The sequence below is a fragment of the Merops nubicus genome, unplaced genomic scaffold (genome assembly GCF_000691845.1).
Source record: "Merops nubicus isolate BGI_N331 unplaced genomic scaffold, ASM69184v1 scaffold13592, whole genome shotgun sequence".
NCBI lineage: Eukaryota > Metazoa > Chordata > Aves > Coraciiformes > Meropidae > Merops > Merops nubicus.
This window is the reverse complement of record NW_008594326.1, coordinates 5,657-21,552: the sequence shown is the minus strand read 5'-3', so window position 1 is coordinate 21,552 and position 15,896 is coordinate 5,657. Positions and strand designations below refer to the sequence as shown.

At 41.0% G+C, this 15,896-nt stretch overlaps 1 protein-coding gene across 1 annotated transcript in view; it reads left to right on the top strand.

Moving 5' to 3' along the window:
• Positions 1-14,580, top strand: part of PCNT (pericentrin) — a gene marked incomplete at both ends in the record, with an annotated part of 51,326 nt that extends 36,746 nt beyond the window's left edge. Inside the window, 11 exon segments of the mRNA XM_008935745.1 lie at positions 1-191; positions 898-1,048; positions 3,721-4,242; positions 5,561-5,841; positions 6,595-6,697; positions 7,481-7,645; positions 8,941-9,179; positions 10,136-10,224; positions 11,677-11,830; positions 12,628-12,641; positions 14,476-14,580. The exon segment at positions 1-191 is cut by the window's left edge and continues 1 nt beyond it. Coding sequence (XP_008933993.1) covers positions 1-191; positions 898-1,048; positions 3,721-4,242; positions 5,561-5,841; positions 6,595-6,697; positions 7,481-7,645; positions 8,941-9,179; positions 10,136-10,224; positions 11,677-11,830; positions 12,628-12,641; positions 14,476-14,580 — 2,014 coding nt within the window.
• Positions 14,581-15,896: the final 1,316 nt, after the last annotated feature.

Below are 15,896 nucleotides of genomic sequence, written 5' to 3'. Positions count from 1 at the left end.
CAGCAGGAAAAATCTATCGTAAGTGACTTGCACAGCACTCTGTCTGAGGAGCGGAAGAGAGCCTCTGAAACGTGTGATCTCCTGAATCAAGAAAAAGCAGCCCTGAAATCAGAGCTTCATGGAAGTAAGCAAGAGAATGAAAGGCTGCAGAAATCCCTAGAAGAGCTTCAGAGGGAAGTAAGCCAGTTACGGTAAGATGTAGATTTGTTTTAATTTCTTTTGTTTATCAACAGTTCTGAAAGAGCTGTATACTCATTGGATTCACAAATGGCTTAGCACTTGGAAACACCAGGAGGAAAACTCATCTCTCTCACTTTTCATGGATATGTTCATTGTTCTTTACTAACTGCTTAAATTTATTCTTCAATTCAAACTTGCACATTTACCTTTTCTGTAGCCTTGACTGAGGATGCTGTGGAAACAAGTGCATGTTGTATGGGTGTATTAAAAGTGAACAGAGTGGATCCTGTCTCCCTGATGTACACACTCCCACAGCTTTTGTCTTAGTCGTTTGGTTGGTACTTCTGTTTGCCTGTCATCTTGTGTATAGTTTTTTTCTTATCCCCCACTTACCCTTATGCCTAGTGCATGACAATGTTTTTCTTTCCTCTCCCAGGACAACAGTTTTACTCTACTGAGATACATAACTTCTCCTCATCTCTTTAATTGTTGCTAAATAGAGCAATTCTAGCTTTGCCTGCAGGGAGGTAAATGTTTTCAGATGCTAAGTAGCTGTTACTTGAGAACTGGCCCTCTTTAGAAAGAGCAGAGGCCATCTTAATGAAGCAAATGAATATACCAACTTGGAAAAAGTAACCCAAAATGTCTTGCTTGCCTTGCTGTTGAAGGATGCTCTGTTCTGAACATAGATAGAAGTGTAATTTTGAAACTTTGCAGTTTTGAATTGGAAAAAAAAGAAAAGGATTTGACAGCTGCACTTGAAGACTTGAAAACTGAACACCTGAAGGAAACTGAGCTACAAGGTTTGCTTGAGGAGCAACAGCTTCAGCGTAAGAAAGCGGAAGATGAAAAGACAAAAGTCTTGGAGGTAAGGCCCTACATCTCAATGCTTCTATTCACCTCCCTTGGTGCATGAAGTTAACTAACAGGTTATTTTTGCAGTCCAATGGTTTTTGTTTAATAACCATTTAAAAAATAGCCCACTGAGCTTCTACTTAATGTGCATAATGTTTATTTTGTTTTCACAGAATTAAAACTTTCAGTTACTCTCCTTCATTGCACATGCAGAAACAAGCAAAAGTTGTATGCCTTTGTGTTGTTTTTTTTTTTTTATATCCTTTTTGATTTTAGAGCCTTACACTTCCACATTTCAAATTTTCAGCAGTTCAGTTTTGCCTCTTGATGTGTAGGGAGAGACAGATTCTATGATCATGTAACTGAACCCTTTATTCCAGAGGAAACGTGCTATGAGGATGTGATGCGTGTGGTAAACTGACTTTATAAAGAAAACCACACAATGATCCGTATGCCTGCCACAGATTAACTGGATCCTTTCTGATAAATCATGTGTTTATGGAGTTCAACCAAAGTCTTTTTGTTCCCTTTCTTCTAAATTGAACAGAAAATAAAAAAGAGAATATTTTAACACAACCACTTTTTCTAGGCCCACTGCCTACTACCATAATTGCAAGGAGCATTCTCCCGTATACCAAACACGTGGAGTTTAAATTCCCTTTCTCGAGCTTACTGTCTGGTGTAGTTCTCTCACTCTCCCTGGGTGGCCTTAAGAACTTTCCCTTTGGTCTGCTCACCTTTTCCTTATCCCCCTTTGGTCAGGCTTCACGGACTCCCGTGCTCCGCCACTCGTCTCTCTCCTGAGCGGTGTTGCAAGGAGCATTCTCCCGTATACCAAACACGTGGAGTTTAAATTCCCTTTCTCGAGCTTACTGTCTGGTGTAGTTCTCTCACTCTCCCTGGGTGGCCTTAAGAACTTTCCCTTTGGTCTGCTCACCTTTTCCTTATCCCCCTTTGGTCAGGCTTCACGGACTCCCGTGCTCCGCCACTCGTCTCTCTCCTGAGCGGTGTCGGGTGGTGCCGGCAGCTGCTGCAGGGAGCCGGTCACCGCGGTGCTGCCGAGCTGCTGCCGGCTCCATTTGCTGCCTGCCGGCCCTGGCAGGGGGAGGGCTCCTGGGCTCCCCCAGTTGTGAGGAAAAGGCCGTAGTCAGAGCTTGATGTTCACAAAGGAGACAGAGGAGTCCTGTAAAAAAATATGCTTTATTTGAATAAAGGGAGAGTCCATGGGCATATCCCAGTGGGGTCTCTCAGTTTTGCTGGGGGATGCAGCCCCATTCTTATCCTAATTTCTCAGTTGCATATGTCCCTTCTCCTTTCCCCGTTGGCTGAGGTGCTAGCAGAGTACAGACTTCCAAATGTACCTACTACATATACCCCCCCTTAACATGTACCCCCCTTAGCAACAGATGGTTTATGTTGCATTAACCTCATTTAATGTCTCCCCTGGGAGGAGAAGTTACTATATATAAGCATGCGTACTGGTTCCTAAAGTTCAAAAGTTTAGCTATTCAAACTTCTTGAGGTAGGTATGTCCACTCTACAAACTGTTCCCTTATCATCCCTTATTGTGAAGACACATTCCTTATGTTCCTTTTTATTCTATCACTGATAGCAATGATTCAGTTCCTGTAAAAGGCCTATAGCGACTGCAAAAGGAATGTGATATAATATAAAACTTTTTTTTTTTTTAAACTTCAAAGCCAAACTCTATCAGAGAGCTCCAAAACTAAAAAAAAAAGTCCCTGAGTGAGGAAGTGTAATTCTGACTGTTTCCTTGTAGTCTGGCCTCTCACATCATCTTTCTGGAAATTGTTTAGGTTTGTGGGTGGTTTTGTGTGTTGGAATTTTGGTTACTCCTTGTATGGTAGGACATGGTACTGGCATGCTCTCTTTTAAAAAGACTGGCCATGCAGGGAAGTCAGGGACCATCCTAGTCAGAGCAAAGAGAATAGCAGGTTGCCCCAGGAGTAGCTGTGCAGCAGACATATTGCTCAGTTCATATTGCTCCAGACTTTCATGCCCAAATCATCCCTTGAAGCCCTGCTGTGGAAAGCTGATGTCACTTAGCATCTGACCTGGCTTTCTGGGAGATCAGAGAGGTGATGCTGGCTGGGGGGATGGAACAGAGTCCTCTGCTAGGAGGACAGCAATGCTAACTCTGTCTGCAAGCGCCCTGGGATGGCCCATTCAGTCGCTTGCTTTCTTTCTAAAAGAAGGCTGGCTCCCAAAATGGACCTACAGATGGATTATTTTTATCAGTCTGTGCTGTGTGCTTTAAACAGGAAGGCTGTAAAATCCAGAGGACTTACACCTACTGCCTAAGTTCTTTGGCTCTTTTTAAATCAATGTGGGTTATGTCTGCTTCAGATTTCACTTACTAAGGTGATTGAGTGATGTAAAGAATAGTGATTTCCTAATGAAATTAGTCTTACTAATTGAAGAAGAAATAATGTACAGGAAGATATTTTAACATTACAATCTTTGGGTTTGTTACTTGTTGTCATGTTGCCAGTAAGCAGGCTTCTGGCACTTGTACAGGTATTACAAAGTTTAATTACTACTCCAGTTCAGTTTTGAATTTCTTCCTGGATAATACAAGAGGTTGAAAATTGCTGAATGCTAGCTTTCCCCACAAATGAGTGTGTGTGTGCTGGGTCATTAATATGTTTCCCCCGTTTTGAACAGGAGCTGCAGGCTGCCTTGGAGTTGCAGCTGGTGCAGAACAGCCAGCTGGCCGTGTCCCTAGAGCACGAGCAAACAGTAACCGACAATCTCCGCAAGGAGCTTCAGATCGAGCACTCCCGCTGCGAAGCGTTGCTGTCCCAGGAACAAGCCAAACTGCTGGAGCTACAGAGAAATTTGGATGCTGAGAAAAATCGTTCGTTGGAGCTCCTGAATTCCTTGAATCACGAACGTGTTTTGACAGAACAGTTGAGTACAAGAGCGAAAGAAGGTGCTTCCTGTCAGCACAGGGGGCTGCTGCTGGAACAAGCCTTTGTTCAAGAGCTGCAAGCCCAGCTAGAAGAAGAGAGATCCCGAACTATAGAGCTAGCTGCTGTTGTTGAGAAAATGCACCAGAAGGCCATTTGTTCCAGATGGCAGCTGGAGACTGAAGTACAGGTGTGCTGTGAAGAAGCCCAGAAGGAGAGAGAGATCAGTGACAAATTGCGAGCTACACTGCAATCTCTTCAGGATCAAAAGCAAGAGGTAATCCGTTCCTTAGAGGTCCAGAAGGAAAGAGAGGCAAAGCTGAAAGCTGACTGGGAACAACTGCAGTCAGTCTTCAAGTTCATAGAAGAGCAAGATAAAACCAAGAAAGAGGAGAGAGAGCGTGAGCAAAGACAGCAACAACAAACAGAGCTAGAGAAAGGGAAGGACTGGCAGAGAGATCAAGAGAGACTGGTGAGAATGCATGTGCAACCTTGTATCGAAATAGCCACAAACTGGGAATTAACCACATTGTTGTACCAAAACTGGGTTCTTTATCCAATGTGCAATATCCAATCAACACACAGAGTTGAAATAATTTTTATTCCAGTTTTGCACAGAAAAGGGGTGCTGGCCATAATCTGCAAAACTAGCACACCTTTGAGACATGAGACAGTTTTTATAAACAAAATAGAAAGAAGAAATTACAGTAGAGCAAATGAGTGTTTTGTCATTTTGTCACTCCTAACTTTACACATGAGGACAGGAATTCAGCATTCCCTTATCTCAAGTCTCCTGCTGTCTTTTAGGACCATCCAGCACTTACCCAGGTGATACCACCTCCTTCTACATCCCTGGGTGTGAGACCTGGAACCTTTGTTAACCTTTTTCCTTTTGACAATATGGAGAGGGAAACATTTAAGCCATCTTTATCTCTTTCTTTCACAAGACCGTGCCTTTTTTTTTAAGCTTAATGTCCCACTTTCTCCCTTTAGACTTTATCTTGTGAAACCTTTGTCAACGTTCCAACACCTCCATGTTGTTCTTTAATTGAAATGTTTCCTCCTTAAACACAGCATTTCTCAAAGGCAGCTGTTTTCAAGGGTTTGTGCCTGGGTTTATTGTTGCCAGAAGTTGGTCTTTTAAGTCTGTCTGGGATGGGAATTACCAGTTGCTAACAGAGAGAAGAATATGGTTTAAACAGAGAATGGAACCAAACTAGGTGTCATGCCATTGCCCTTATTTTGAGGTAGGTTTCTAGTTATGGTTGTCAACAGTATCACTTTCACCTTTCTTGTGTCTGCAGGCTCTCTGGAGATTTACCTATCACCACATCTGGAAAGAGATGGAGAAAATTCCCACTCCAGAGTCATTAAATGACTTTCTGGTGGCCCTTGAAGGCAGTACTGTAAGCCTTGCCCTGGCAATGGTCACAGAGTTAAGGAACACTGACATGGATTTGCTAGTTAGGTGTGATGTGTCTACTTGCAGTCTCTGTGTGTGTATATATTAACAAAAAAAAAAAAAAATCAATTATATGTAAGTATGTGTGTATAGGGAAAAGATGAATTAACTACTACTTATTCTGTTCAAATAGCAAAACTTGGAACAGCAACACCAGAGAGATGAACAAAGAATTAAAGAGCTGCAGGAAATACTGGCAGTGTTAGAAGAAAGGGAAAGAAATCTCCCATCTACAAACCTTCAGCAAGAACTATTGTGTACTGTAAGCAAAGATCGAAATGCCAAACGGGCCACAACGAAAAAAAGAGAAGAATCACACTTGCAACAGCAGCAACAGCAGCTAGAGAAGATAAGACAGCAGTTGCTTTTTGTAGCTGTGCACCTCAATGACTTCATATATAAAACTGTAGATAAGTGAGTGATTGTTCATAAAGTAGTAGTTTTCTTTCTGTCCTGCCTGTGAATTTGTGTGGGTCATGGCTGAGAGCTGTGTGCTGAAGGGAGTGAGTGGTGTATCTCCTTGTGTGAAACTGTGGTTTCATGGTGCTAGAACACTCTGGCTATTGTCATCCCACTGCAGCCATTCCCTTTAGACACTTGTGTGACTACATTTGAACTAGAGCCATGAAGTGTTCCTGCTTAAAGAAAATAACTCAAAAAAACAAACAAACAAACAAAACAACACCCCAACCCACTGGAAAGAGTCTTTTGGTAGTTCGGCAACTGCAGCAGCCTGCTTACAGAGTAATGAAAAAACCAGATGAATCAACATATCTGCATGTTTAGAAAGGGGAACTCTATTGAGTATGGCAGGGAAAAGCTGGAGGTCAGGACTGAGTGGCTAAGTAGCAGTAATATCTTATTTCTTCAGCAGCAGAATAAAATACGAGTGATGTTGCTGCAGCCTGAATATGCATGATCGACTTTCAGACTGGTATAAAATACAGACTTCTGGATAAATCCCATGTGGCACTATTTAGAAATTCAACTCCTATCAATGAACAAAACTTGCTAATTTCAGTGTGTATTAATTGTATTTTATGTGAGGAATAGTGTGTAAATGCAGCCTCAGACCTTAAAGGTCATCCAGTGGGGAGAAGGAATCAAATGTATGTTAACATTAGCACAAGTCACCCTGATGCTGAAGACAGTACTTCTGTTTCACAGAACGGTTAACGATCGGTCTGCATCAAACAATGAAGCTGTAGCCTCTTTACTGCAGACATTAAAGAAACTCAAATCAGATTTATTGTCTCTTCCTGCATCCAAGGTAAGGAAAACAGCACATATTTAGTGATTATTTGTGTTCTTTAGGTTGCAGTACATGTCTAAGTTGATTAACTGATTCTTTTGTTTGTTTTCTTCCCCCTTCTTTCTGTTTTGGTAAAACGTTCTGAGGAAAATTGGTTTGCCTTGGGGATGGAAAAAAAGATGTACTCTTGCACTGGCACTGTCATTATATTAACATATTTTGGTATCATAGTCTTGCTTTTTTGTCATATTGCAGGGTCTGCTTCTGATGGCATTTTTTTCCTAGATATTTAATGTCCAAAGATATCAGACCCTGGGAAGTGTTGCTGCTGCTTCTCTATGCATCCAGAGACAGCTGATTTTCAGCAAATTGTCGAGTAATTTTCAAAAAGCATGACAGCATTTTGTCATCTCAGGAGGGGCGTCTTCACTGCTGTCTGCAGTATTGCAAATGCCTTACACTAGCCTAGGGATTATCAAGAACAGAGCTCAGGTCTGTTGGTCCAAAACAGATCATAAACCCATAGCTTTTAGATTCCATCTTACTCACCAGATAATTTGTCCCTGTAATTTATGTCCTTCATAATAAAGAAAGAGATCTTCAACCAGATAGCAGCCAAATTTTGGGATCTGGGGCTGTGTCCTCGTATTTAACACCTGAATGCTATTGCTGATCTTCAGGTTTGTTAATTTTGTTTTAGTTCGTCCAAGAAATTAGATTACTGTTCAGTTTGAGATGTTTGGCTATGGAAGTAATGTACTGAAACCATCACGGCTGTCTTCCTTTGGGCTTCTTTTTTAGATCGTATCTATAGGTGATACCAACTCTGTTCAAGAACTGGAAAGAGAGGCTTGGCAGCACGAGAGAAACATTTTGCAGAATGCACTCAAACAGGCGGAATCCGAACTGGCAAAAGCTGCTGTTGAAACTGAAAACAAACCAGTGGGAGAAACTTCCAGTCCTAAGGTAAAACGATTGTGATGGCCAGCAAACGGGCTGTCTGGAGCGTGGTGAGCAAGCACTGCCATAGCCTTCAGCATGTCTTTTAAACCTTTGGCATTTGTTTTGCTTCCATTGTTTTGCCTGTTGTACGGATTTGCTGTGAGAATAGTTGTCAGCTCAAGATCATAAAAACCTCTGGCAAGTTCAGTCCTTGGTAGTATTATTCCTGAGCATTGCCTAAGGGATTAGTGTCAGATGTAGAACAGGTAATTTAGTAATTCTATTTTTTTTTTTTTTAATGGATATATTAAAACTTGCTTTTGCAGAGGAGCTGAGAAGCGTACAGTTCAGATTTCTGGGGACAGAAGCATCTGCCAGATTATTGCATTTAACTTTCACTTATTGCTCTAATCTCTTTCAGTCGTTATTTTAAAAGGTATTTTATAAATGAGCAGTTTTAAAAGCTGCATTATTAAATGAGGAATACTTTCCCCATAGGTACTGCAGCAGAAAAGTTCCTTTGTAACTTGCACTAAAAGTAACTCTTTGGAATCCATTTCTACCCTTAAATGAGAGGTAGATTAAGATTTCTTATCTAAGCATGAAAATATCAAACATCCAGTATTCCCCCCATCTTAAATGCTTTTTATTTCTCTGACACTTTTCATTGTAATCAAGTTACTTATCCCAACATGCTTTCTAGTTAGTATTTGTTTAAAGCAGATCTTATTTCCTTTGTTCAAGAGTTAAACTGTTACACAGTTTAGGATATGACAGTTTTTCTTTGAGACATTCAGGATATTGAAGGCAGCCTGACACTCTCAGCTTGGGTGCTTTTCAGTTATGTACAGAATTGTTCCTGCTGCCCCTGTCCACAATACGGTTGTGCAACATGGTCCACAATATGGATGTTCCACATGAAAAGAACTTTTTTGTGGCTGTTTTGCACATCAACCAGTAACCATGCCAAAATTTTCTAGTCTAGCCAGGATTTTATAGACATACAGAAATCCAGTAGACTTAGACACCATACATGGAGGCTTGTACGAACCAACCAGAGTGTAGTATCAGTGCTTTGCACCAAAACTGACCAAGTCAGAGAGTCTGCTATACAAATACTTGCTCAAAATTTACTTTGTGATTACAAAATTGTAGAATGCTATTTAATAAAGCAAAACAGATTTTAGATATCCATGCATAAGAAAGCTGTGGGAGCTATTGCTGGAAAAAGTGACCAACTTTTCTGAGCCTTCTGTAGATAAATCTTAACGGTTTGTTTTTTGTTTGCGTTTCCCCCTGCCCCCGTATTCTTTCTTCAGTTGCAGAGATTATATAGGAAGTACCTTAGAGCAGAGAGCTATAGAAAGGCTCTAGTTTATCAGAAGAAATACCTCTTGCTGCTTCTCGGTGGATTCCAGGAGTGTGAGCAAGCAACCCTCTCTCTAATAGCACGTATGGGAGTCTACCCCTGCCCCGCAGACCTGCAGCTCTCTGCGTCACGTTCCCGCCCGTTTACCAAGTTCAGGTGTGCGGTCAGGGCGATCGTCGCTGTCTCCAGGTAAGGCCGAAACACCCCCTGTCTCTCAGACTTGGGCTTTCCTTGGAAATTTTAAAAATTGATAGTTCCTATTATTTCTCTTAAATCAATATTAAGCAAAAGCGTATCTCCACATCTAGTTCAAACATGACCTGTTAGCTGTAACTTTGACCAGAGTGCTATTTCAGTGTCAGCGTACTCAACTAAATGTCTCTGAAAAGCTGCCTCTGTCTTGAGAGATACCCAGCTGCAATGGATTTGAGAGTCAGTACATATCCCCTACAAACTGATCTCCTTTCAAGCCTGACCCTTGCTTATTTGGATAGTCTGTCTTGTATAATCTTCTATCAGAACATGATCATCTCGGAAGTGATGGTTTTCCTCTCGAATCCAGTAGCCTGTGTTTGATTTGGTGGTATTCTGTCATACTCCGTCACTTATTATAAGATGGATTTTGTTAGTTGTGCTTGGTGCAACATGCCATCCCATAATGGCTTTTGAGTCCATTTAATGAAAAAAACCCTTTAAATATAATAGGTGGTTACTTCTGAGGAATTTTCTTTTCTATAAAAATTATTACTAGCAAGTTTAATACTTGAAGGAGAGGTAGCACTGGGTGTTTTTAGGCTGTTGTCTTTGACATGGATTCTATAAGGATAAAAATGTGAAAGGATGTAGGAACAGTGACTGCCAGACTACTCCTCTAAGGGAGGAAGAACTGCCACAGAACTCTCTGGAGTGGAGGAGCAGTGCCAAAGTGAGCAAACCTTTCCAACAGTTAGAGAATCACTGCAGAGTAAAATGAGATAAAGCCTTCATTCCAAGGACTGAAGCTGAAGAATGCTTCCTCTCCTTCTGCAAGGATCCTTACTTTGCTATTTAATAAGTTTCATGCCAACAAGGAGTTGAATATTAAAATTATTAATTTTTTTTTTTGCTTATTTTTAATGACTGCACAAATTTATTTTGTTACTAAGGTTAAAGTTTTTGGTGAAAAAGTGGAACAAAGTTGGCAGGAAGAGCACACAAGGTGAAACCATTTCTCACAGTGTTGGAGGTAATACGGGTAAGTGTTTTGGACAAGTATGTTGTTTTAATCATAAATATTCTCTTTAGTGATATGTCTAATTTAAAAACAAACCCAAAAAAACAACTACAGAAGTGGCAAAATATGGTTCATCCATTAACACAAATGTGTTTATTCATCTCCTGAATACAATGATTGTGAGTTTACAAGGATGTTGTAACAAATTGCAATTAAAAACTTTCAGAATCGTAATTTTCAGCAATGGTGAGTTCATCCTCTTCTCCCTTTATTGCAACTGCTCAAGCAGCGAAACTCATCAGAGAATTATATTTGGTACAGTTTGAGCTACCTGTGATTGAAATTAATGCCTTCAGTTACTAATAAAGCAAGGACAAATACTGCTGCAATAGTATTAAAATGGGTACATGAGTATCCAGTAAGTCTTTGAAGTGGTGTACTTCCTAGGTTACCAGAGGTGAAAAAGAGATTTTTAAGTGGTTCCAGAGACTTAATCTGATGGCAGATATCCCATAATTATTTTCTCTGGAGTTTGTCACCTTTGACAGCACTTAATAAAGTGGAGCAGATGGACAGATGGTCTGATGCAGCTCCATAAGGACTGTGTTGAGTTACTTATGGATGTGTCTGTAAGATTCTGAGCAAATGTTTTAAAGCAGTGCCCAATGTTGTGAAACTGTCCCATTTTATCTAATATTCCATTACTTGTGGCTTTTCAACACTAATCAAAATTTAGACAAAATAGTAAATTTTTCATTACCTGGTCCTATGTAGTTTCACTGTTCTAAGTTTGTGGAAATATTTATTTAAAAAACAAACAAACAAACAAACAGCTTTCTACATAACAGTGGTGTGGCTCCTATGAAACTTGGCTCCTATGAAGCTTGGCTCCTGAAATGCATACTTAACTTTCTGCCTCACTACAAAATAGCATCTTGGCAGCCTCATTAAAAAATACTTTAGAACTACAAAGGACTTATCTGAAGGAGTTTTTCTTTTTTAATGAGGGGAAAAAAAACAAAACAAAACACCGTGGCAACCCCCAAACTAAACAAAAAATTATCTTCTCTGCTGTCTCTAAAGTTGGAGAGTGTGAGTCAACAGTAACATATAGTTAAAACAAACAACAAGTATTAAAATTCCTTGAAAAAGATATTTTGCTATATATCAGAACATCCCCTCTGTGGATATAGCAACAGTTACTGAAAAAGCAAGTCTGGAGAAAGAAAATGGTTTAAGTTCTCCATTTGCAGGAAGCAGTTGGTGGACATTAAAATGTGAGACTTTTGTCAAATCTGGTTAAAACAAAGCCACACCAAACCAAGGAAGCATTTAGCTGTAGGAGTATTTTAGCTGCATTTAAAACCAAACAATTGTATTCTGCTGTAATTTGTTGGTTTTGTGATAGCTTGTTTTCAGACTTTTTGAATAGTTCTCAGTGCATAGTGTTTAACTCTTTCATATTTCATACAGCCTCTGGTGCTAGAACAGAAATTCTGAAAGAGCAGCAGCCTCCAGCTGCTCACATGAGCTCTCCCCCAACCCGGGACACTGGGCTGCGCTACAGAACCAGCTCTGCAAGACTTGTGAGCCACTCGCCCAGATCCTCTTACTGCTCACACAACAGGTCAGTCTGCAGTCTCTGCTTATGTTCAGCACTCCCATGGACAGTATTTCATAAAAATGTAACCACTTTTGTACTCGAATGAGAAAAGGAATTTGTTTTCTTACATCTGGTAAATGTTTTCTTTCAAGATGCTACAGGAGAAGAAGACTTCTCATTTGCTTTAAGTATGCCTGATGTCCTTGGACTGAGAGCATTCCAAGTGGTATTCCCAGTTTAATTTGGACAGGCTACAGGTTTTACAACAGCTATGTCTGTTGAGGGGCAGTTCTTGTTGCCTTTGCTGTCCAAGTTGGAGATTAATCTCCGAGCATCCTGTTGAAGCAACTCCCCTACCATATGACAGCATTGGGTTCACATTAGCTGCCCTCAGGCGCTGCACACACACAGAGTGGGAGGTGGAGAGCTTTCAGGGTGGGTGCTGTTGCAGTTTTTCATAAATTACAGCCATATCTGCACAGAAGTACAAGCTTAGTGACTTGCTGTTGGGTTGGATGTCCCTGGTGACATACTGCACAGTGCTGCTAAGACAGTGCCTGAGCTCTGCCCTTGAATGGGAGGAAGGGGGCCTTCGGTCATTACTGACCTTCCCAATCCCAGGCTACTCTGGCTCTCCTGGGAGTAACTTTGGGCATTGCATAGTCGATTACTGGGTACAGTGTCTCCTCTCCCAAGCCATTCCTTGTACATGGCTTCCTCCTTAAGGTCAGGATTTGCAGGAGTTGATGTAGAAAATTGCTGTTCTCTATCGCATCAGCCTGGGATATGTTTTGTTTCTTAACCTCCTTGCTAAATTAGAGACTTCAACCAGCAAGCAAGAACATTCTCCATGAAGTAAAAACAAGAGTAGCAAGGAAGTAGCTCTGGTGACCTAGAGCTATGCAGAGACACCAGATGCTCCAGATCATTTCAGCTTTTTTAACATTGCTGACTGATATGGAGGGCAGGACAGTGCTTGTCACAAGGTGGACAGTGTTCTGTTTTGCACAGAATTTTTAGCAAAAATTTTGGAGAGTTAGAGATGATGTAAGGTAACTAACATAAAATAGAAAAAAACTTATAAAGCTAACCATTTGTGTAAAATAACAGGGGACTGAAAGATTGCCTTGTTGATCACTGCAAAGTGTTTGAAGAAAAGCAGATGCTTCTTTGGTCTGCCATCTAAAACAACTAACAACCCTTATCTAGGAGAATGGTCATAAAAGTCAGAATTAACAGGCATCCTGCACTTATGGGTAGAAAAAGAGAAAGGAACTATTGAAAAATAATAAAGAGTAACACATACAGAGAAAACACAAAGTAACATCTCTCACAAAATTATCAGTAAAAAACATAACTAATGAGGAAGAGCAGGTGTTCACCAAGGACAAGAGCTGACCAGAGCTGACCCAAAGCTATAAACTTGCCAAATCACCACAGTCCAGACGAAAGGTGAAAAGTACATTGTGAGGAGGACATACGGCCTTCCTCCCAGAGACCACTGCCCACATCTCGAAGACCCCTGCCCACAGTTACCAGGAGAAACCGCGCAAGCGTAGAAGGACTGATCAGCTAATTATAATGCGAAGTGAGGCTAATTATAATACAAAGCGGGGGTAGGCGGGGTTAGGTAATGAATATGTATAGGCATCAATTGAATATGTAGTGGTTTACTGTATAAATATGAAATAATTTGCCACTTTGGGCATGCACATTTGTGGTGGTGCGATCCCCTGTGCATCTGCACGCAATAAACACACCTACTCTAGAACCTTTGGGTTGTAGAGTCTGTTTCCGCATGTCAGAGACTTGGAAGGATTTCCCAAAATACTTAATGCTACCTTATCCTGTTCATTTGTCATGGCACGTACCTGGGTCCGACAGCCAGAAACAGTTGCTGGCAGTTTACCTATCAACAAAAGTCATTTGTATTGTATGGAACAATGGTATTAACAATAATAGTAACTGGCCGGTTACTCGGCGTGATTGGATTAGTAGTAACTCAAGTCTAACATGAATTAGACTGAGGTACATTAAAAGATGCCTGTTGCTGCTTTTGTTTCCTGGCAAAGCTATACAGAAGGAAGGGATAGATAGTGACTACCTTCTGCTAATGGAAAGGTGCAGGGGGAATGAACATAATCCTAGCTCCAAATAACAGTATGCTTGCACAGTGTCTCCTCCAGTATGTATTTCTGCTAATATTTGAAATTTGTAGCTAATGTCTGTAAAGGATGCAGGGTGTCCCATCTAAAAGGTTGTCTTTTCAGCTTTGTCCTTCAAGATAACATTTCGCCTGCTGCACAGGAGAGTACATGCCTGGATGAAGCATGCTCCTCCTCCACAGAACTGGGTCTTTTCTCACTTGGCCATTTGGATTTGCAGCTTTCTTACCTGGGGGACTTTGTGTTGCCTACAAGTGGAGAGATTTATAGATACTCTAGCTTTTATCAAAACATTCTTTCATTGGACTCCCCTGTTTACAAAGCTGCCTTGTCTATGTTGGTTTAGATGTGATTTTTTTGGTGGCAGTAAATTTTACTCTTTGTTCTAGTTTGCACTGAATTACTGCCTATATGAATGTAACTTTATTATATTTATTTGAGAGTACAGCATGAGAAGAGAATTATTTGTTTTTGTTTTAAGATCTCATCCATTCACAAGTTCAGCTTCAGAAAAGTCATCTGCACCTACTCAGGATCCCGAGCAATCGCTGACAGAATACATCCATCGCTTAGAGGTTATCCAGCAAAGACTAGGGGGTCTGCAACCAGGTAAGAACAACCTTGTTATCCCTCACAGCTGCCAGTGGTCTTGGCTGCTTTTTGCAAGGCTCTTCCTACATATTGCATGGAACACTTAAAGCATGTAAAGGACATCATTTTAATGAATAAATATAATTATTGGAGGAAGCAGGAATAAAGTCTCTGAAATGAAACCTTTTTGGGAATCATATTTAAAATTACTCCAAGTGTGGCATTTCTCCAAGTAAGTTCTTAGCAAAATTCATTAAAGGCTGAATAATTTCATGTGGTTACCCCCTTCCCCGCTGTTACCAAGTCTAAATAAGCAAGTGTTGCAGTTTAAATGAAGCTGTATATAGAGTCCATTTGCTCTGAAGTCAAACAGAACCATGGTAATAGCTGAACAGAGTTTTGCAGCTCAAACTGTAATTTATCCCTCATTCATTGCTTCCTTATATTCTATAGCAGATTTAAAAAAAAATTATAATCTGAAGACTGCTAAAACCAGCCATCTAGTTCTAAGAAGGATTAAAGAACACACAAAGGATTGTAGTGGCACTTCCCTTTGCTATTTAAGAAGCTTCCAGATAATTTCTAGGCGAAATTTACTTAATCTTCTAGTTACTCATTCTTGTTACATCTTACTTATATCGCAGAAATTACCAGTCCCAAGGAAGAACTTATAAACTGTCATCATGTCATCTTCAAATCATCTCCTATCAAGATGATATGTGTTTTTCAATATTTTCTTACTTTTGAGACTCACATTTAAGCCTTCTCCAGTGTATTTGTATCTCTGGACTGTGAAAACAGAGCTGGACCTCTGGCTGCAGTGTCATTTGTGCTGGACCGAGTACAAAGACAACTTGTTCCTTGCTTATACACAGAACTGTCACGTTGCAGGGGCAGCCTGGTGCTCCCTGCCTTGCCCACTGCAGGACAGCAGCATGACTCCAACAGTAACACAGCAATCCCAGGCACCAATACAGGCTGGGCAGGGACTGGCTGGAGAGCAGCCCTGAGGAGAGGGACTTGGGGGTGCTGGTGGATGAGAAGCTCAACATGAGCCAGCAGTGTGCACTTGCAGCCCAGAAAGCCAGCCAGATCCTGGGCTGCATCAAGAGAAGTGTGGCCAGCAGGTCGAGGGAGGGGATTCTCCCCCTCTACTCCACTCTCGTGACGCCCCCCCTGGAGTACTGCATCCAGTTCTGGAGCTCCCTTTACAAGAAAGATATGGAAGTGCTGGAGTGTGTCCAGAGAAGGGCCATAAGAATGATCTGACAGCTGGAGCACCTCCCCTATGGAGACAGACTGAGAGTTGAGTCTGTTCAGTCTGGAGAGGAGAA